General features: G+C 41.6%; 1 protein-coding gene across 14 annotated transcripts in view; it reads left to right on the top strand.

Moving 5' to 3' along the window:
* The window catches only part of shank3a (SH3 and multiple ankyrin repeat domains 3a), a 125,066-nt gene that overhangs the window by 34,329 nt on the left and 66,973 nt on the right, over positions 1-23,764 (top strand). For 11 of the 14 annotated variants that reach the window (XR_015844135.1, XR_015844134.1, XR_015844136.1 and 8 more), the window contains exons 5-7: positions 1,876-1,947; positions 20,900-21,008; positions 22,291-22,442. Coding sequence is in view for 11 of the 14 variants with exons in the window: in XM_088299258.1 (XP_088155384.1) it covers positions 1,876-1,947; positions 20,900-21,008; positions 22,291-22,442 (333 nt within the window). In the remaining 3 variants the exon portion in view is untranslated. Of the gene's footprint in view, positions 1-1,875; positions 1,948-7,527; positions 7,722-14,666; positions 14,699-19,418; positions 19,498-20,899; positions 21,009-22,290; positions 22,443-23,764 lie in introns of those variants that run through there. The other 3 variants (XM_088299261.1, XM_088299265.1, XM_088299264.1) reach the window with 3 other exon arrangements.

Below are 23,764 nucleotides of genomic sequence, written 5' to 3'. Positions count from 1 at the left end.
TCGTGGATGTGATATCGAGATTAATTTAAATGAAAAAAAAATAAAATAAATAAATAAACAGCATTATGCGCGTACCTGAACTTACTTGGCTTCCCTTACACAGTGGCTAATAGTTACAATTGTTCCTCTGGCTGATCTTAAAATATAATATTCTAACTAGGGCTTTCAAAATTAAAGCGTTAACTCTGGAGATTATTATTATTATTTATATACATACATACATAAAATATAAATATACATGTGCAAACTGACACTCTGTGATTGACAGATGACTGGCTGAAACCATCGTTTAGCAAAATGTGGTGAATTGACATTGCCAAGTCATCCAATACTGTGACTTGTATTTATTTATCTGCACTTCAGTTTTCCTTTCACTGTTATGCGTGCAAAAAAAAGCATCCATTCAGGCCCAACAGCTTTCTTTGTGTCTTTTACGAGGGTTACAATGTTGCCGTGCTGTGTGTGTCATTGATTGACCCGCACTTACTCGCCCCGAGGCGGCAGGCTGACTGACAGGATGAAACGAGTTCGACAGTATTTCGTTCCATGGAGCATTTTGCAGGTGTTGCCTGGTGTAAATCGACGTGGGGGTTGGCCTTGCACTGCACGTGCAAGTGCACAATCCCCATTTGATGCCTAAAGTATCTCACAAAAGTGAGTCCAACCTTCACGTAAATATGTGATTACCCGTTTCAATGGGTTAACGCCAAAGAAATGACACATAGTGTCGAGCTTGTATAAGAGTGTCAATTTACTGTCCCCTTGAAATAACTCAGCTGACAGCCATTTATTTCTAAAGCGCTGGCAACACCCCTAAATGAAAATGTTCGATTCATTCATGTTCGATGTTCATTCAGTGTTGATGTTTTTTATGGCCACCATTATCACCCAGTACTGCCCATGCACGTTTTACTTTGGCTTTTTAACAATGTGTATTATGTCTTGATTTGTTTGCCATTGATTATATTTTACGTATACGTTTCGTATTTAATTCAGCAATTCTTTTGCATGCCACTTGAGGGAGCCCATGTGCCATCAGTAGTTAGATGCGTTTGGATTTATAGACGTTTTGTTTTTTTTGTGTTGCTTGGGCAGCGATTGTGTATACAAGTTGTTCTCAAGCTTTTTTTCAGTGATATGCCCCCTGTGAAATATTAGTAAGTAAGTAAAATATTATCTTCAACATACAACCGGAATTTTGCCGACTGGGTTTGGCCTTCTTTTGCACTTGTACCTGAGTTTTTTCAAAAGGCTTACGCTCCGACCATGTCTTGCGTCTTTGAGTGGTAACAAGAAATGGCATGTGACAAGTTGGGTCGAACCATTATAGTATGGGGAGAATCTGTTTTTTTTAAATAATGAAATTTGATCACCTATTGAATATGAAATTTGTTTTATGAATTTATATTGTCCTGAAACATTTAATTAATTCAATAATTATATGATGGTTTGTTTGATTTAAAATCTCGCGTACCCCCTGGAGTTCCTTGAAGTACCCCCATTTGAGAACCACTGGTGCATACGTCATCAATCAGTGTATTTCATTGACATCAAGCTAGCATTGTTGAGAGGTACTCAATCTGTGACTTTACGGTCATATTGGCAAATATCCAATACGTATCTGATTTATATCCACATTTAAAAGGCTTTTGATCTGAAGTCATTCATTTCCATTTCTTCCATGACGCATTTCCTAATAGTGCCACTTGAAAGCAAACAAAACCGCGCAGCGTGAATCCAGCCTACACGTGTCATTGTCAAACCTCTCTGCAAACAATCCTCAAATCACCCGACTATGAACATCCAATATTTTGCCACTTCCCAAGATCGTTGTTGATTTAGCACGATATTGAGTCGCCTCTGTTTGTGTTTCAGTTCCGCTACAAAAGACGTGTCTACACTCAGTCCTACCTGGATGAGAAACAGCTGTCGAAGCTCCACACAAAGGTACGAGCCCGCTGATGTGAATGTGTCCGTGTTTGCCGATGTTGGAGCCATCGCGTCCTGCTTGTGTTGTGTTGTGAAGAAATGCTGCAGGCACAGAGCAGAGTTAGAAACTGCCGACTTTGTCATCAAACAAATACGCCACTTTCACTTTTTCTTTGGCTTTTGTGTGCTTGCTTATTTCAAATGATGGACTGCTGTCACATGAGAGATTTCCAGACGTTACGTCTGGCGCAGTGAAACCTGATGATGGTGGCATCGTGCTTTGTTGTTGTTTTTCTTCATCTGGAATTCAACCCTTGGAGCAGACGGAGGTTCCGATTAACTTTCAGTGTTAGCTTTCATGGTGTCTGATGTCAGGAAAAGCCTACTAAAACATCAGAACTTTATTTGGGGTTCGTGTCAGACACACTTTAGATGGTGGCAAGTGTGCACGGACTCCCCTTTAACAATGTGATTGGTCTATTCTCAAGACAGCCATTTCCCAATTTACGATTGGGGTGTGCACACTTGTGCAACTCCATTATCTCAATTTTTCTTTAAAAAAAAAAAATTGAGTTGTTCAAGTAATTAGCTAAATTAGCAGTAAAAAAGGTTTATGAACAGGGGTGTGTAGACTTTTTAAATCCATTATATTGTATTGTGCAATCTGCTTTATACTAGTTTTTTTTTCTACTTATAGTAAGCAGTATTGGCATTGTGTCGATTGAAAATTGTGGTAGAAATCCAGCCTAAAACACTTCATTGTGTATCTGAGGGGGTTTTTTTCTGTAAAAAAAGAAAAAACGAGGACTCAAGTCAAATCTCAGCGTGCCCCTGAATTCATTCATTTGTACTTAAGCAGTGTTCTCCATTCGCTTGACATCAGGCAGACGGACCCCCCTCTCAGAGAATCGTTTGAATGATTATGAACAGACACAGCATGCGAGAACATTTTAGTCAGATTATTTTTTATTTTACTAGCAAGAGGAAAGGAGCAGAAGTCAAGGCAGGACAGATGGTCAGTAATGTCTGCTCAATGGGGACAACTAGTGGACGGATATTGAACTTCATACAAGGTTGAGTTCTAGGGTACCTTTGGTTTTTCAGCAAAATAGCTCGTAAAAAGCAAGGTAACAATTGTGATTTTGCTCTGAAAATTATTTGCATTATTTTATAATAGTTCAAGTATTTTAACTTCATAACCTTTGATTTAAAAAAAAAAGGACAAGAGGAGTTCAATAATCCAAAAATCTATTATATTATAAAATTAATAAACCACAAGTGCATTGATTGTTGTTTTGTGAGTATAAATTAAAGAATAACAAATAATATGTAAGGCCTTCTGGCCTCGTGATTTAAAAGATGTCTAGACTTGACATCGTTTTGGAAATTATTTGTAAATATTTTCTTTCAGTGATAAGATCCTACAATAGCAAAGAATATTCCGAATTTCACCCCCACGACCACCAAAAAAATAAATAAATTTTATTTTTTGGTCAGAAACCAGTGTTTTTGGTCAGAGTTACCCACGCTCCACTGCGAATGAATGCAAATGAATTTTTCTTTATTTAAAGAAGTCAGTCCACATTTTCTTTTCGGTAGGTTCAGCGACAGAGCACACTATTCTGTGCGTCTTGATGATGACAGCATGCACTATGGGGAACTCTGCTTTGCGGCAAATTAGTTCAAAACACCCCGAAACTGTTTTCAATTGTGGAGGGGCAAAAAAAAAACAAAACACAATCTGGCTCTTTTAACATTTTGACACTGTGTAATTAGCGATGACACAAGTTGTGAGGCATCCACACGTTTCACATAAAATTCACTCTCTTGAATTATTGATACATACCGTATAGATTTTTTTTGTGCCTTCTGCTACTTTTTCTATAATTGCAGCGGTAATACAATTCAGCAGCACAAACTTACTTTGAAAAAAACAGCAGGAAAAGTAGCACTTCTCCACAGTTATTCCCTAATGGAAAAGATCAGCGCCTCAGGCCCATTCCATTCGTGTGGCAGCGAGTGGGATGTATCGCTAAGTATATTATTTAAATGCTTTCCTCGAAAGTTGGGTTCAGTGACGGGCGTATTTTTGCATCCATCACTGGACGAAATGTGTTTTTCCAGACACTACACGACAAATGGGCTGCGTGGAAAATGTGCGCATTCAAAGCTGACATTGGCAGCTTGGAAGTGACAACACGTGAAGTGTGACCGTGTGAGGTTTCTGGAGAGATCTGTCCTGCGTGGACTTGTGAATAAACAGACCAGAAAGATGTGGCGCTTCAGCGGTGCAATGGACCATCTTCCTCCCACTCCACTCACTGCCCCTTTTGTGTGTGTGTGTGTGTGTGTGCGTGTACCTATATATTTACAGATCATGATGTAAAAATTGCTCATTGGGATAAATCGCTCTGATTCGAAGCCTCCTTCAAACAAAAATGTGAACTTTCACTTGCCTTTATTTCAATCCCAATCAATGAGATAATTGAGATAATTCGATGTGTGAATGTCAGCTCCGTTGTCAAAGAGAGCGTGACAATTGCTTTCGACGCAAAAGGAATGAGTCTTAAGTGTTTAATGTCGCTCTTGTTGCAGCTTATTGGTATTCCCTTGCACGTCGTACACGCATGCCAATGATCAAGCTGAATTTTGAGCCTGATGCCCGTCTCTGATTTCTACCAGCTGTGCACACCAAAGTCTTGCACTGACCCCCTAACAACAACCTTAAATACTTTACAAAAGCAAACAGCTGTTGTTACATCAGCTGGTGAAACTTTTCAAAGGCTTTCGAGCCATGAGTGATAAATGCGATAAATGAAATGATGAGCTGACCAAGAAGCAGGAATGAATCTGCTTGCATTTACCTTCGTGGCTGACCAGATCCTTCTGCACGGAAGCGTTAAGGAGATCCGTTTTTAACAAAACAGGCTTACCTAACCTGACAATTTTCATTTGTTGTTGTCTAAAAAAATGTTCAGTCGTGAGGCCACATATAAATGCAAGGCTTTCCTCTAATGATGACATGATGGAATTATAAGCGATCACTTCAAGTGTCCAAGAGTGTTATTAGATTTGTTCTCAAGCTTTTTTTTTTAACACTTTAAATTTGTTAATAACGTGTAAAATTATCAGATGACCTTGAGACAGACCAATAGTATCGATTTGTGAAAAAATGTTAAATTAGGCATATTTGGACATACCGTACAGTTTCAGCCCGGCAGCCATTATAAGATATGATGTCGAACAAAATCACCATAAGATTAAGCTCGCACACAAAAGTTTCTAGAGCGAAAGTGGCAAAGGTTTCCAGCATCAGATCATTCCATTGGTCAAACTTTTTGATTGGCGGGCCACAATGGGTTTTAAAATTTGACAGAGGGGCCGGACCAAGTTTGGTAACCACCTGGTCGGAGAAAAAAAATACATTTAATTTTAAATAAAAGTGAACAAAAGCATTACAACAATCTATATGTCTTTGAAAACCCACAGTATTTAGAAAATAAAACATTAACAAGGTTTCTTCATTTCATTTTTTTCAAGTTCGGCGGGCTGGATTAAAACGTTTAACGGGCCGCATGTGGCCCCCGGGCCGTAGTTTGCCCACTGCTGTTATATTGAGTAGTGATATACAGTATCAGAATCAATTGGCGGTCAGCGCGGCCGAGAAAGCAACCAGCGTGTGGGCATTCACCGTCCGAGAATTTAGCCTACTTTGCCATCATGGAGTTAATTCGCTGCGGGCCAAAGTTCAAAATGAGGTCATAATTAATAGGATTTTTCTTTTCACTCTCCTCACCCTTCCTGCTGTCCTGATTAGCCAGCAGGACAATTGCGTGGAATATTTGCACAGCACACATGCACATTCTGTTGATATGCTAAGCTTGCATAAAAGCCCTCAGCATGGTGTAAGTGGGCGGCACATACAGTATAATGTGGAGAGCCCTTTAGTAACGCACTATTTGGCAACGTGGTCATGACACCGCCTCAGCCCGGCCCATCTACGCACCGAGCTAATATTATTTCCACTGCTTGCAATAATTAACGGAATCACAGCGTAAATAAACACTGTCGAGTTCTGGTGCGTGCTCAAAAGGCAATATTCTAATTCAATATTCTCGTATTTCACTCACACCGTTCCTCCCACTCATCTGAATGTTGTAAGCAGCTCATTGTGTCTCTGAATGGCGATTCCTACATTGCTTGCAATATAACACAGGGATTGCTGTGCGTCGTCTACGCAATATAATGGAGGCGAAATATGAAAACAAAGCATTACATTTACATAGGGCGCACAATTCACACATTGGTGTGGGATCCCGCGCATAACACACAACACAACTGTTGTTAGTGTGTCGTAAGAATACATGCGTGTGCAATTACCGTATTTTCCGGACTATAAGCCGCTACTTTTTTCCTAGATTTTGAACCACGCGGCCAATACAGGGGTGCAGCTTTTCTGTGGATTTTTCTTTCACCAGTAGGGGCGCTCTATTGTTCAGAAGATACGCGAAATAAATCTTGATTTTTTTTTTCTCTCTCTTGGGTCGGTCCTGTTCTAATTAGCAAAGTTGTTGCCATGTTAAAAGGACCTGTTTTAAAATTCTGTTACTGTACCTTTATGGGCCTTCACCGTACAAAATCTGTACATGCAGTAAACAATTATTTTTTTTCAACATAGAACACTGCGGCTTATTGCGCGGCTTGTATATCGTGTGTGTGTGTGTGTTTTTTTTTTTTTTTTTTTTTTTTTAAAATGGTTGCTGCAGCTCATACCCATGTGCGTCTTATAGTCCGGAAAATATGGTAATCAGAATACATGTGTCAGATAGGGCTTAGCAATTAGTCAAAATTCAATTACGATTACGATTATTATACTCAACGATTACAAAATTGGCATTATCGAAAAAAATATTATTCAAACATTTCTTTTGTTCTGTACCCACCCCAAAAATATTCATTTGAATAATGGTCAATTCTAGTATGTGTGGGGCATACGAGTATGGGCTGGGGGTTGGCATTTTCAGTCATTTCTTTTCGGAAAGATGGGCAGATGGATGACCAATGAGACATTATTTGGAATGGATAAATAATTGTTGACCTTTTTAGGTGTAATTTGAATAATTTCCCACGCAGTTGTTGGGGCTCACCGTCCTTGACAGATGGAGAACTCTAAATTCTTTTCCTGTGCCATCTCAAGTTTGATGATCACTTGGAGAATTTGTCATGAAAAAAAGGGGGGGTGGGGACCACTTCATGGCTGCTCTCAGCTTTGATTCCAAATTTGATGAATCTCAGCGTGTGAATAGTTTTATAAACTCGAGCAAACGGAAGTTGGCTGACGGTCACCTCTGGAATTTTGGGTTGGCGGTACCACGGTATCTCATGCATCCCCTCCCTCTCGTCCCGCTCTCATCTTTGCCTCCCTCTCTCTCTCACATCTCCCCAGCATCCTGCACACTTCCCCCTCACCAACTCCCCGCCCGTGAAGCGCATGCGTCCGTGCCGTGGTGTTTGTGTGTGTGTGTTTTTGTGTGTGAGTGAGACCATGTGAATGTCCATGTGCTACTTTGACAAGCTCAGTGAGAGTGCGGGGAGCGAGAGGGGAACAGGTCCGTGGCAGGATCGGGAGGACGCGGCGGACATGTGGACGGCGTTTGGGCTCGGGGAGCGCAGATGACCTACGGGGTTGCGTGTCGGCGTGTGAAATGGGTTCCGCTCTGGGCCGAAAACGAGCGAGCGAGAAAAGGGAAAGGGGAACCAAAGAAGCCAGGAAGGCCAAAGTCAACAGTAAGGTAGCCCAATTGTCTTTATTTTTAATCTCCACTCTGCATGCTGACTTTTCATACACTTTCCGTCAGTGGCTATTTGCAGAAACTCTCCAAGCGTCCCTGCTACCTGTCAAGCTGCTCTCTCGCTCGCTCCCTCCCTCCTTCGTCTTGGCTTTCCTTCTGTTGTTATGCTCTGCTGCATGTTGGCTGTGCAAGGAGTTGGTGCAGTCTTGTCTGAAAGCCTGCCAGAATGCTAATGCACCTCTGCCGGTTCACTTCCCAAACCACAGCCACGGATCACTGTAGATTTGTCTCGTGTGTTAATAACAAGTGCGGATAGGCGGCGGTTGTTTGTGCGCAGGCACATTGGCATAGGACGGTCCCTTGGGAGGTCCAAACATTGTCACAACTGTTGGCTTGAGTGTGTGAAATTCCTGACGTTGATGTCATGTTTGTGTCAGAGAGGGAGCTGAGTTGCTCTCCTCACTCCCGTTCACTGCCCAACAGGACTGCTTTGATATACCAACTACCTGACATTGCAAAATGCCATAGATGGGCAAATGAAGAACTTTAACCGTTCATGTGTTTCTCGAAGTGTGGTTTGAGTACCATTTTTGCTATGCGGGACGCCTCAAGTTGTATGCAAAAAATTGACAGTTGTATTGAACTTTTTAGTGTATTGAATTTAAACTTTAAGACTTTTATTTTGGGATTTTTGGAAAAGAAATGTCACTTTAACTTGAAGACTTTTTGGAGCATCCATCCATTATCCACGCCGCTTCTCCTCACTGTCTGCGTACACCCTGGACTGGTTGCCAGCCAATCACAGGGCACACAAAGACAAACAACCATCCACACTCACAATCACACCTCGGGACAATTTAGAGGGTTCCATCAACCTCCCCTACATGAACTGCGAGGCGGACGTGCTAACCTTTTACGAGCAGTAAAGTTCAATTGAATACTTATGAAGTCGTTTTATTTTCCTATATCTAACCACAGTCTTAAAGTTCACCCTTCATAAGACGACAATGGCTTACAGTAAAATTAAATATTGTTCCTCTCCAGCTTGTTTTTAATGAAAACCTCAGCCTATTCATATTTTAGTGTCGGTCAACGTGGAGGTGGAGAACAAGGTCTTTTAATTGGGAGTGGTACTTGTTATCAAAAGTTGGAGACCTGCTGCTTTACATAAGATATATTTGAGCACATAAGGTGGAGCAACACATGTATCCAGACACTCTATGATAAAAATACTCACATTCAAATATTTTAATACTTGTGATGCTTCTTTTGTCTTCCCTATCCTTGTTTCTGTATTGTTAGCTGTAGCTGCACAATGTCCCCTGAATTGAAACAAAAACTGTGGTAAAAATTGTTTGATTCTTTGGGATCAATTTCTATTTCAATACAATGTGTCGAAACATTGACTAGTAGTGTATGAACAAATCAATTTTGCCCATTGACATGAATTATAATGCCTGTCTAAGAACCATATTATTAAATGTAATTATATATGTAATTATTACAATAATGTAATTAGTTCCATCCCCTGAATTAATGAATTCATTACCTTTTTGACATAAAACTCACCAATTTTTGCAAGCCCCCAAACTCCGTCCGTAGGACTCATCCCCCGGGAACATATAGAAAATCAGCCTTTGACACCAGTTTCACCGATTGGCTGTAAATTTTGGGATGTCTATCATGAGCCTCAAGGACCCATGCCCAAATTGGAAGAAGAAATGGTCCAATTCGGTTCATTTCGCCTCGTGTTATTTGCAGTATTTACGAATACAATTGACTCGGAATCTATCAAGGCACCACAAAAGCTTAAATCCTGTTTAAACATGTCACTTCAGTTTGGGGAAGTTGTGTACGTGCGTGTGAGTGTGAGTGAGTACAAAGAGGTAATTGATTGTTTGTTCACTATGCTCTGGAAAATAAGGCTTTGCGCGCTTTATGATACACCCCAGCCACATCTGAAAAGTAAATCCTTTTTTTTTTTGTTTGTTTTTTGTAAAGTGTGATACCAATGTACCGGTGACTAGCGGCCGCCGTCCAGGGCCTATCAAAATGTCGTTTGAAAGCTAGCTTTTGATGTGATACGACGGATTACCATTGGAGGGAGTGACCATTTATCACGGGGGATGTGATGCTGACTCACCTGCGATAGGTGAAAATCAGCATTATCGAGTAAAAAAAATAAATAAATAGAAATTAGTCCTGTGCCACCCATATGATTTAGAGACATATGTAAACTCATTTAAATATTCTTTTAAAAGTATTACACAGGATTGCCACATTCGGCTTCAATTCAAAGGACATTGTGCGGCTCTTTCTGGTGTGCACCCCGCACACCAGGGGGCAGTATAGTAGAGACGGTCACAATTTACACCTCACTAAGTAATATTATTTGTTCTTCACAGAGGATAAAGAATACACTGGAACCCCACATACACCTATTCCTAGATTTCTTTTCAATGTTTCTTCATTATTTCTTTTTGAAATTTTTATACAACAAATATGCATCCTTCCATTATCCAAACCACTTATCCTCACGAGAGTCGCGGACGTGCTAGAGCCTATCCCATATATCTTCGCGGACTAGGCCAGGTACGCCCTGATTTGGTTGCCAGCCCCCCACAGATAATAATTACAACATTATAATATGAATATAATATATACTGTAATTGCAGTGTAGTATAAATTAGCATAAAAACGACATCACTCTGCCATCAATATATAAGCACGTAAAAAAAAAAAAAGGTCAATATGCTGTCGACCAAGTGTGCCTGCTTGTATTCTTCGACCCGGAGTTTCATAACCTCTATCCGTCGGCACCGCCATATACCGAGGACCTCTGTGCTGAAGATTCAGCCATGCATGCATCAATCCACGGATACATCATCCCTCATCCGAGCCGCTATAGGACTTGATGTTTGGCCTTGAAAGTCCTTCGCCTTGTTGCCTAACTTGGTCTCACATAATTCACGTCATAAAGCTCTGGGCGCATCGGCCCACTCACATGAGACTTGATCATTCTGGGTCAGGAGGTTTGAATAGATGGCCGTGGAACGAGATGCCACAGGCGCACACAAAGCACAATGGAGTTCTAATAATCATCAGTCTGAATAAATAGACGACACACATCGCTCCTCTTTCAGCCGGTAGTTTTTGTCGTCTGTCCTCTTGTGTTCTCCGCGCGTCGCCCGCAGCCCCCTTTGTAGCCCCGGTCCAAATATAGTGGATCATAGATTTTCCAGCCATTGTGTTGCCTCTGCTGCACTGCACCTAATGTTGTTCTCGTCCTTCATTGCTGGTGCAGCAAAAAATGGACTGCGTTCACCCCATGAAAGTATCGCCCGATTAATCACGCAACCTCTCGTATTGAGTATTTGTGCTTCTTTTGTATGCCGTTTGCTCTTCATTCCATAAATTACATCATCTCGCTTTCTTTTAACACTTGACGCACACCCTGTTTATACCTCACCTATGCATGCTCTGTTGGAGTGTGAGATGCATAAACCTGTCCGACTTCCAACGTGTGGTCATTTCGGTCCGTCACAATTGACATGACAAGTTCATCGCCTAATCTTAATCTTTAACTCAAAAACTGTTCTGATCTGAAATCCAAAACGCCGTCATTCAATCTCTTAGTCATTGCAGTGATTATCATAAAAAAAAGAAAAGAAAAAACTTCACTCATGTGTGTATCTAAGGCACTCCAAAAAAAAAATATCTTGTTGCACGGTATATAAATGAATAAATCATTTAACTTTACCCTACATTTACCATACATACTTACATTTATAACTTTTTTTGGACTTTATTGCCACATGTGATTTGTTGTATGGACCAAGTGTGTGTGTGTAGGTGTGTGTGTGTAGGGGTGGGGGTGCGCGTGTGGGTGTGTGTATATCCGTGCCCGTGTGTGCAAACGTCTATTTGTGAAAGCACCTGACCGATCCTGATTCAGCGTTCTCCTTTCTCTTGATTGTGATGACAACACGCATTCTCCTCATCCCCGTCGCCTGCATTCTAATGCATTCAAACAACTGTTGTTATATTTAATAGTAGGACAGTAGTTAGAATTTTATATTATTATTATTATTATTATTATTTGTAGTAGTACTAGTCGGAGGAGGAGGAGTTATAGTCGTAGTTAGTTAGTTACTTAGTTAGTTTGCTAGTAAGCTAGCTAGCTAGCTAACTAACTACATTTTTTAGTTAGCTAGCTAGCTAGACAACTAACCACCATAACTTGCTCTCTTAGTTTTAACATTTTGTATTATCACATTTACAACAATCCTTCAACACCTATAATAACCATGTTACTTACTTAAATAAAACCCTACTATTCATATAGAATACATATATTATAAATACATACATACAAATTGCAATAGTCACACATTTGTAAGCATAAAATCACTAGTAATTATCATTATTATTATATTAGTCGTGGTAATAGTCGTCGTCGTGGTGGTGGGAGTGGTAGTAGTAGTTGTATTTTATCGCTACAGAATTTAGGCCGTTTAATAATGTAATAATAGAAGAATTATAATAAATATTTATATTATTTAAAAAATATTCATCACAAAATATACCATGTCACTAGTTGGAATTATTACTTTTGTTAAGTTGCTCTAATATATCATATAGGTGACAAATTAAAAGATATCACTTCCCAACTGAGGACAAGCACTACACAAAATTGAAAGTGGACATGTTGCAAATCTGATTAAAATATCTACATTTAAACTGTTCATGATTATAATTCCAACGTGTAACTCGTGAAATATGAAGAAATTGTTTTATTGTGACTGTGGTCCAACTGCACTACAAAAAGAGGACCAACAGATCAGCTCCACCCTTCAGTATGATGATGGATACTCCAATAATAAACATCATTCAGCGCAATGCTGCACACTTTATATTCAACTCGTACATATTTAATTTGTTGACGTGTCTTTGGCCGAATGAGCCTGCATCCGAAACCGGCCCGATTGAAAGGACACAACAAAGCTGTCCGACCATTGTGGCCACTCGGGGTGGGTGGAATTAGTTGAGAGAGTGGAGCAGAATGTGTGTTTTTGGGGGTGGGGGGCGGGGGCACACATACAATACAGTAAGCTGGGTGTGTTTGTGTGAGTGTGTGGCGCCGTGTGGCTAAGAGGCTCCGTGCTTTGTTGTGGCCTTTAATCAAGCCAGCTAACACTGGACTACCTACTGGCTTGCCAGGAATAGCGGCAAAAATAATATTCCTATCTCTACTGTACATATACATAATACATAGCATATTGCTCCAGCACCTTTTTGAAAAGGATTACCCAGGAGGCATTGTGATGCTGCGTTTGGAGAGAGCCGCAAGGAGCAAAGCCACTGAGGTTGGACGCCAAGCTTACTTATGTAATTGTGCACTGTGACGCTCACCTTATTATGCTGCTTTTTTTTTTTTTTTTTGCTTTGACTGCATTATGCTTTCTTATATTTTAGTTGCTGAATAATAGGCATAAGTCGGCTACTGGTTTCAAGGTATACGTACCGCCGTTTTAGAACGTTACTGTTTCAAAACCACTTAAACATTCCTTCAGCTGGCTTCGTTGGCGGTTTTTTTTTGTTTCTTTTTTTTTTTATTGAGTCGTCAGTGCTGGCAAAGTCATGCGTCCACATGCACTCTGCTTCTTGTTGTTGTGAGCCAGACAACATTTCCTCTTGAGGAGAGGATGTGTGCCTTTAAGGGGTGTGGCCTAGAGAGTGACAGCAGGAGTGAGTCTTATTGCTTAGTTCCTTGTCAGTTTTCTCATTTTGTGTGTGTGTGTGTGAGTGTGTCCCGTTCAATATACTGCACTTCTGAAATTGTAACAGCAACATGTGAGCGCTTCACAAGGCCTTCGTTGCTCCATTATTCCTTCACTCCGCTCAAGCGGGAGAGAATCTGAAGCTTGTTAACTCAAAAGAAAAAAAAAAAAAAAAGCAAAGCATATAATGAATATGAAGGTGTGTGTGTGTGTGTCAGAGAGAGTGACAGAGAGAGATAAATGGGAGCATAAACAAAAGTTTTTCATTTATATTTTTGTTCAGTATATTGAGTCCAAGTCTTCACCAGACACATGCATTATTGCATTGAAATGTAACATTCATGCTTAATGACGCTGTGGATGCTGTTGCCATAGGAACACCACTTTTTTTCCCTCTTTTTTTTTTACATTGGGGAATGTTTTCTTTCTGCACTCATGAATGATACATCTAGTGTGTTCATCTTAAGTGCAATGAATTATGAATCTGTGTGTGTGTGTGTGTGTGAGAATGAGGACCCCAAATGTCACACTGTAGCTTCAAGTACTTTTGTATGAAGCGGTACTTAAAGCTTTTAGTCTTTCACATTACAAAAAAAAAGATTTGTTTTGGCGCCATAATGTGTAAAAGGTTAAAGATTTTCCCTCCCGAAGTAAATCCTATTCATCGGGATGAAGTCCGTAAGATGCCATAGAGTGTATTGGTCTTTACTGCTGCAGGGAGCATTACAATATAATCCCGTTAGATATGGCTAGCGGAGATTATAAAAACCATCTCAGGCCAGCAACATACAACAGAGAGAAAAAGAGAGAGAGCAAGAGTGCGAGCACCATGAACCAGCTACAAGTTGAATAAGTGTGTGTGCGTGTAATGAGAGTTCTAATCACACACTTAACTGTAATTAATCGCATCCTTATTGGGCGGCGTCACTGACTGTCTCCTTGAGCAGTTATAATGGAATTGTCAGCATGTCATTTTGATGTGGTGCAATCCTATCGCCGGGATGTTCTCCCCTTGCTTGTGTTGGAGGTGTGATTGGTTTTTTTTCTCCAAATTTTTGCCCGGACAGGGTCATGAAGCTGACGTGGCCGCTGTAGAGCGCCTCGTTGCCAGCTGCGAGTGCAGGCACATGACAAAAAGAAGGTGGAATATTGAGGGAGAAAAATAAAGTCTGGAAGTGACATCAGGACCATCTGACTGTGAGTGTTGGACTACAGCTGCTCCTTGCAAGTGTACTCATTTTGTGTTTGTGTTTATGACTTGTATGGGATCTATTTTTGTTAATCCTGTAAAGCAATGTGGCGCCAGATTGGTGTTAGTCCGGTGTTGGTAATTGCATAGACGAGTGCAGGCTAGTGGATTTGCTAGTGGGTGGGCTGCGCCACTGTGGGCGTGGCTTGGTACAATGACAGATATTTGGTTTGGATTGTGTTGGTCAACTGGAGTCCAGGACGCAGTGAAAGAGCAATATGCAATTATCTTGGTTTCCCTCATTGTGTGGGGGCCCTCACAAAACTTTGGGGCATATTTTTCCCCAAAAACTTTGGTCAGATGGTTGTTGCGTAATCGTAGCCTCGATCCTTCTTGCTGGCTTGACAGCAGGCCTTTGTGTATTTGTGGGCTCACACTCAAATCCTGAGATTTTCTTCCCCAAATATTTAGTCTGTCTTGGTGCATCTTGAAGCAGCATGTCCGTTCTCCTGCGCTCATATTTTGGATGCGCGCCTCGCAACAGTGTCCGTAACGACGTTTTTGGATTGTTTGTCAACAGGCGGAAGGTTACTTCCGGGTGGCAGAAACTGGAAAATGATGCTAAAGAACTTGTTGTGTTTGGCGCTGTGTTGCTACATATAACCCAAATTGGTGCCGTCAGAGTTTTTGCCACCCCGATGTACCGCACATGTGCCATCACGGTGAAAACGTCTACACGAGCATCGTCGCCAATGATTACTCACCCGTGCCGGCCAGCTGCGAGGCACCAGAGGCGAAGCGGCCGTCCTGGTTATGAGTGTCAATATAGGCCAGCGCGAGTGTTTGACACACTTAGCGTATGTGCATCACACATATGCGAAGCATGAATGCACTGGCCCGTATTCAACTCGGAATTGAGTAGAAAAAAAAATAAACAAAAAAAGTAAATGCCTCTGAGGGGAGCAGATTACCCCCATTGGCCGTTGGGTCCCAACAACCATCGTAAAGCCCTTTAATGAGCACTCTTTCAATTTTAGTGAGCGCTCAACGTTTGGCCTATTTCAACATAAGGGAGAATTGTATTTATTTGTTTATTTTTTTTTTTATCATTTGCATTTCGACAAGGCAAAGGGACACAAGTGGGTTAAGTCAAAACATCTTTCTGCAACGGGCCGGATACTTGGGCACAAACAGTGGAGCAACACATGTAGACAGTTGATACAATAATACTCATAGACATATATTCTTTATTCTCTGCAAAAAACGACAAATATAAAGACAACCTACTGAGGACAGGGTTGCTACAGATCTTTAAAAACTCTTAAAATGCATTGAATCAATACATTAAAAACAAGGCCGTAATTGGCAGTATACATGGCCTATTACTGAATATATAATTATTATTATTATTATGTTTATTATTATTATTATTATTGTTATTATTATTATTATTATTATATAACGAAAAACTGATGAGCTTGAGAAAAAATGAGGGCAGAGTCAGAATCCGAAGTTGACTTGCATCTCTGATTCACAAAAGGTAAAAGGATGTTGACCAATATTTCTCAAACAAAAAACACACTCCGGAAATTTCACGCCGCTCTCAAATTGGCATGTATCCGATTTTTATCCATATCTGAAGATAATCCTATTCCATGCCTTCTGTTTTTGCATATTCCAGCCATGCCAATTCACCCACCCCAGAAAAAAAAATCTCAAATGGGTCACTTAAACCATGCAGTGGAAATCCATCTTTTACATTTTTTTTTAATCTGTGTATGTTTTATGTTGCTTCATTGTGTTAGGAAACATCCACCATATAAAAAAAAGTATGTGGAAGAGAACAGACTTCAGGGTTTGCAATTTGCCTTCATAAGATATTTTTCACGAGATATGTGGCCATTCGCAGCCATCTGTGCAAAATTGTGTCGCAGCGACCAAAATAAACTATCAAAGCCAGCTCTGCTCAAAAGGTAAAAGTGAAGAGTAGTTTTGGGAAGCAGGAGGCTACATTTTACAGGGGCAATGTTATGTAAGATGGACTTAAAGAATGTGTGTGCAGATCGTCGGATCTTGGAGTATGTGCCAACCCAACCAAGGAAATGTGTCAGCTGCCAATTTGCCCAAAATGTGTCTGTCACCAAACCTTTCCAAGCTGACACAATACGGATGTACACAATTCCACCCACTGAGTGTTTCTCCACCCAGAAACTTGGAAGCCAGGCTGGGTGAAGACAGAAACACGATCATGTCAAAGCCAAAAAGCGAATCAGCGCGCGCGGTTGAGTGAGCATGCTCAACGCGTCAACCAGCGGCGATTGAGTAGCACCAATTTCGGGAACACACCACCACCGCATTTTTAAGTAACATTTTATCAATTGTCAAACAAGTGTAAAAAAAAAAACTTTCAATAGTAAAATGTAAAAATAATCAAAAGCGCAATAATCTTATTTTGTAACATTCTTTACTCCAAATGACAAAAAAAAAAAAGCCAGATTCCCAGTAAATCCATTTTCAGGCATGACAGCGCTTGTGAATCTCAATTATTTGCCACTTTAGAGGCGGAATTAGAGATTCGGCCGCGTTTGTGACTATTAGCAAGTTATTTCCCCACCAGGGGCTCATTGAAGTGAGTACACAGCAAAACGGTCAAAGGCTGCTAATAAAACATTGATTTGTTCTCCAGTGCAATAATGCCATACACGGTATTGCATGTTCGATGTTTCCCACCCCCTGAAGCAACAGTAAGCAATAATAAGCTTTATTTTTTTATTTTTTTTAAATCATTTTTTTTGTTTGTTTAATACAGCTGCTGCTCTGGCACTCGTCCATTTCTTGCTCCCGTTCTCGGCGCTCACTTGACTCCCAGGCCGCCGTCGCATTACAGCGCCCGATTGATGCCACGCTTCGTTTTTACTGCCTTCAACTTCCTGTGTAGCAAAGTGTCATGGTCGATGTAGTTCACAATGCTGTGTTCGGCTGAAGCGGGCGAAAAGTAATATTTTTCTTTTAGGGACCTTCAATCGGTTAGAGCAGTTTTGTTCACGTGAGCACAAATGGAAAACAACTTGCTGCTCTTAATATCGTGTCATGACGACAACGATATCGTGGCGATTTTAATATCACGATATCGCCGATATCGTTACATTCTTACTCCATAACATTTTTTGACAAACAAATGCCATTCACCGCAACCAAAAAGTAATTTCACATTTAATGAAATCAAAATAGTACATTCATCAATCCTTTCTTACTGGGGATTTATGTAGTTATCATTTACTAATACTGAATGAAAGTACAGTGATGCATTAGTCACATTCTCGTGGATCGCATCGAGAGTGATGATGTCTTTATAATAATGCGTCTCTCTTTTTGCTTTGCTCACTTGCTCTGTTTGTAAGTGATGTGCAGGTGCAGCTGTAACTCGTAACCCACCGCCGGTGTTTGCTAATGCTTTGTTTTGGCTGCTTCTAGGATGCATATGCCACACAGATTGCTCCTCGTAATGTGGCATTTAAAAAAAAAAAAAAAACGCTGACTTGGCATCCCTCCCTTCTTTTAGCCATAAGCTGCAGACATCATGTCATCAAGTTGTCTGTCGGCTCTGCATCTCTCTTTGGATCTCATTCCATGCCACTCCTCGGGTTTGAATCAGTTAAAGATCATGTAAAGCGAAAATAAAATGAAAGTCAAAAGAACTAAATAGCGATGAGGCTTGAAAATCGTCAAAAGTCAAGCCTTTCTCTCTGCTCTCAAATTGTCAAGGCATGCCTGCTGCATGTGCTAAATCCAAGCTCCGCTTAACTGTCAATCAAACACTGTTACGGATGCTGCTTTTTCCAGCATTTTTATGCCTATGCGTAACATGTTTGAGTCATGATAAGAAATGTGCTTAAAGCCTCCTGAGGCAGGAATATTTCCACACTGCGACAGCGACTTTAAAGCAATCACGCTAGCTCAAAGCTCCTGTCGTCACGCTGGCGGTCATGTCAGAGTTCCCTCCCCAAAGATTTCACTCGCTCCTCCGCCTTCTCTCTGTGACATGCGCACACTCACGGGCCCACGACGAGGCACTCTAATGCAAGCGGTCTCTCTCAAAGTGATGCTGAATTGGGCTTGCTAGCTTGCTAACTGCATGTCGCGTTTGCACTCAGATTCCCCAACAATTCAAATAGTCATGAGAACTGAAATGGTGAAAAACAGTTTCATGACATCTCGCCACAATTGAGGACTACATCGAAACATCCATTCGAGTAACTTGCCATGAATTGCTTACATTTTGTCTTCCCGCTGTGTGACACCGTAAAGCTTCTCCAAGTGAGCTTGCAGTTCGCTTGCACACTGAAAGGGCGACACCAGTTGGTTGCACGCTGTCCGCAACCGGCAAAACGTCATAGGTCAAAACTGTTGTAAAACCCGTGAACCCCCGCTGCACTGCGTTCACAAAGACCGCCACAGTTGCACTCTCTCCACTCGCAAGCTGTCTTTGTATCCCATCGCCATAACAACTGCATCTGCCAACATCTGAAGATAGCAGCAGGGGGGAGGAAGAGGGAAGGGGGGGCACGAGAGCGTATTTCTCTCACTCGCCCGGAGATGGTGAGAGTAGCATTCAGCGGCGGCAGCGGCTCGTGGCGGCGTGTCAGTGAGGGGGGGGCAGAGGGGTGTGTGTGGTGGGGAGGATGAGGATGAGGGGGGGTACCGGCGTGTAGAGGCAGGCAGGCGGGACTCAGCGTGAAGAAAAAAGCAGCTTGCGTGAAGTGGAATTAAGGAGAGGAAGTGCGTGAAATATATGATGCTGCACAAGGTGAGCGCTTTATCGATTCTCGCTCATTGTGTGAGTGTGTGTTGCGTGTGTGTGTGTGTGAAGCGCAGCGCATGTGCGTGTGTGTGTGTGTTCCGGCAAAGTTATGTAATGGCTGCAACTGCAAGCCTCCAGCGAGAATACATGAGTTGTGAAAGTTCAGTTAATTGTAAAATAAATATTTGTTCAGTAACAGCAACACAGTGGCATCGCGGTTCGAGGCTTCACCATTGGTTAGCGTGTCTGCCTCACAGTCAGGAGATCTGGGTTTGAATCTCTACTGAAACTGGACTTTGTTGGCTTTTCACCCGTGAAATTTATCGTCCTGCCACATTCCAACAACATGCATGTTAGGTTTTCAAAGTCGTAAATGTTTACGCTAATGTTACGACGATGTTATTACTCATATTCATAAACTATATCATTTTTCATCCAAAAGAAAAGGAATGTTGTTTGACCCAGAGGAAGTGGGTAAGTGTGGTTGAATGGAGCAGGTTGGCTCCTTCAAATTGTCACATCGACTGCATCTGCAGCTATTTCGGGAAATTTGCAAGACAAATTTCCTTCATGGGATGATACAGTTCATCCTGATCTTGATAATGAAAGATTTTGTTTCCTTCTACGTTAATGTCATTTGGAACGAATCGTTTGTGCGTTTGCGTCTATGATGAATGTCAAACCAAAGTGGATTTGCTTGTATTTGTTGATGAGCTGCCTTTTCCAACATCCATCCATCCATCCATTTTCTCTCGTGCTTGTCCTCACAACAATTAATTGAAGTCTGTCACAGCTGACTTTGAGGCCTGAGGCGGGGGAGACTCCGGACTGGTTGCCCTTCTCCATAAAATTTATTTATTTTGTTAATGTTTTTGGTGTGTGTAACAAATTAATTGGCTTTAGATCATTTCTTATGGGAAACATTGCTTTGTTTTCCGTCTCATTTGGATTTAGTGTGGCTTTTTATACAGCTCAATCATGAAAACCAATCTTTATGGAGAAAAAAATTCACATTAACACGATGGCCAATTTTGTCTTCCTGAAGTAGACATGCTAACAACTAGCAGACTATGCTGCCCATTTTTTCAACATTGGATGCATAAATAAAACTTTATTCCCACGTTAACTCGCCAGGCCCTTTTCCCTCGCGTTGTCTTTGTCGCAAGCTTATCTACGGCCGCACGCTCCATTTGTTTGATATGATGACAGAAGAGACATAAAACCTTCACGCGCCGGCAAAGAGGAGCGCAGCGAATTAAGCTTTCATCTCGCCGCTGCATTATTAAACGGCGTCAGCCACACGAGTCTGCCGTGGGCCAATCACAGCTGTCTCTTCCTTCTGCCCCCCCCCCCCCCCCACAACCCACAACCCTTCTTCCCTCCTCGCTCCCTTGTCTCCCTCCATTAGGCCAACCTGAAGAAGTTCATGGAGTATGTGCAGCAGAGGAGCATTGAAAAGGTCTCCCGATTTCTGGAAAAAGGCTTGGACCCCAATTTCCACGATCCCGACACAGGAGGTGAGGAAGTCGGAAGGAATGTGACACTACCGCTCTTCATTTTGTGTCCTTTTTCTTGAGGATACCAAATTGGTCAAGGCCAAAGTTTTCATTTGAAATCAGAAGTATGGAAAAAAGCAGCTGGAAAAATATTAAATATAACATTAAAAATGCATTAATCCACCAGGATTGTAATTTTGGCTAAAATCCCCCCCCTCCCCCGATTGTAGTTTATAGATTTTAGGATAAAAATGAAAACTTTAGCATAGTTATTAGCCAATTTCCCGTGGTAATCGTCCGCTGCCGGGCTTGTACATGGCGTTACGCTCACAGCCTGCATCTTAGTATTTATTCTTTTGCATTTTTATAGTTACATTTATTGTGTAACAAGTATTTAGAAGGCCGGGAACCGTGTCCGGGTGTTGTGGTCAGAGATGTCAATCATTCAATTTAGCAAAAGATGCCTTGAATAAAGATAGCTTGATCTCTTTCCTAATCTCCTCATTTTAATTCCAAATGTTTGTCCATGCCTGAAAATTTGCATGCTTGGTGACCTGTAAGTCTCTCAAGCGGGAAGGGGCCCACAGGACGTAGTTAATCTCGCAGCTGTTAAGATGCCTCACAGGGCAGTTTTGCATTATTTTGGCTCCTCGTTTCCATGACGACCATAGTACAGTTCTGTTGTATTTTACTTTTATACCAACACATTTGCATTTAATCTCTTAAGAACTGTTTGTTTTTAAAAATGTATAAGATGTTTAATGCCAACACATCATGGGAAATTCCATAGATGGCCAAACAAAGAGCATCGGTATTATAACCCTTCAAGCAAAACATCTTTGAACACAAGTAGTGGAGCAGCACATGTAGACAGGTACTGGAATAGAACAATACTCACAGGCACGTAGTCTTTATCAACAGTGATGAAGAGAGTATTTACTGCAGCTTACTGGAGAGTTTTGACCAGCTCCATTTATTTCCATATGTTTATAATGTCCTGCCCTCAGGTGGCCAAAGCGTGCATATCTGGAGGCGGGGCAATATAAAAAAATGTGGCAAAAATGTTTTCTTTGCACCCCTGAACTCCAAACCCTAATTTACAGTACAAGCATTCTAAACTAAATTTTTATCTTAAGGCACCACTGTACTTGTAAGTTTGAGAACTACCGGCTTTTAGTCTAACTGCCATAAAGTACTTTCTAGAAGGGCCAAGAAATAGGCCATTTTTTTAGTAGTTGTCCTCTGAGGAACAAAGTGACAAAGATGTTATTTTTATGTGCGTCCTTGTGCCTGCGTGATTTAGAATGCCCCCTAACGCTGGCGGTGCAGCTGGAAGGATGTGCGGAACTCATCAAGGTGCTGAAGAGCGGCGGCGCTCATCTGGACTTCAGAACAAAAGACGGCATCACCTCACTGCACAAGGCGGTGCGCAGCAAGAACCACACGGCGCTCATTGTGAGTGACAAGCATGCACACACAATACAGTGTTTCCTCGCAAAGACTTTTGGGAGGAGGGTATTGTTGTAGAAATCAGTTTTTTTTTTTAGCCATTTCCTTAATGCCGGGGGAACAGTAAAATATAAACTCAATGAACGCACTCATGTAGGAGCAGCTGTCAGCCACAGCTCATTTCTAGATTTTCTCATGCAGCTTCGCCGACGTCACTCACTGTCTACATGTATTGCTCCACCGGTTGTGTTTCAATAGCCGTTGCTTAGAGGGTTCTAAAGTTGAACATTTAAACGGGGCAAGTATGAGGAGGCAGCCACAAATCGTATTGCTCGGTATACGCAAATCTGGGTACTTGACCCATTTTTGCCGGTCAGTCCCCCGCCTATCTCGATACGGTTCCGGCCTCGACCCTCACTGCAGACAGCTATCCCTCACAGTGAACCGGCTGCAGGCCGATACGGTGAGCCGAGTGAAAACAAGACGATGGAGCAGAGTCGGGAAACGTGACACAATAAACATCTTGATACATTCTATATTTGAGGGGGCAAGCGAGTCATTAACACAGTAAAGGAGGAGCGAGGCTTGAGAGAATAAAAAATATGTGGAATATAATATATTTTGGGTGGTTTAGTTGGTGGGGGGCACAACATTTATTTGGGGGGGGGGGGGCTGATTCCCCTCTTGCCCCTGCCTAGACCCGGCCCTGGTTGACTATTTGCCACAGTATTGCCGATTACTGCAAAGCGAAATAAAATATTAGAATGACAGATCTTGTTTTAATAAGTCTGGATCGGTTTTACTGTGTAAATGGTCAAGCTTTCCATTTCAAAAAGTATATTCTAGGATGCCTCTGTAGCGACTGGCGAGTTGGTCTGGAACGTATCCCTCGCCATGAACTCTCACTTTAATGGCAGCAGAAAGGGTGACTCATCGCTTTCATTCATTTCTCCCCAACAATAGGCTCGCTGCGCCAATTTGGCAGAACAGGGTTTTGCGAGCGGGCAATCTCCTCCGCTGGAGTGTGCTTGAGCAATTTTCCTCCGTATGAAGCTTCGCGCGTCATCTCTGAATGATGTGACATTTACTGACGGCTCTCGTACGGCGTCCGTCTACGCTGACTCAGATCACTTGCATGACTCGTCATTGAATTGCAAAACATTTTTTTTTTTTTTTTTACTACTACAATAGGTTATTTACTCTCTTTTTTGTTGTTTTGGGCAGAGGATGTGGACAAGCTTTTTCACTGCGGTTTCCATTGTGGTGCGATAATGGATGAACGTCTTTGAAAGGAATTTAACAATCACATGAAAGAAACATGAATAGCA

This window comes from Idiotropiscis lumnitzeri, chromosome 6 (assembly GCF_059441095.1).
Source record: "Idiotropiscis lumnitzeri isolate Australia: NSW breed Sydney's pygmy pipehorse chromosome 6, RoL_Ilum_1.0, whole genome shotgun sequence".
Taxonomy (NCBI): domain Eukaryota; kingdom Metazoa; phylum Chordata; class Actinopteri; order Syngnathiformes; family Syngnathidae; genus Idiotropiscis; species Idiotropiscis lumnitzeri.
The sequence above is the reverse complement of the archived record's forward strand: the minus strand, read 5'-3'. Positions and strand labels throughout refer to the sequence as shown.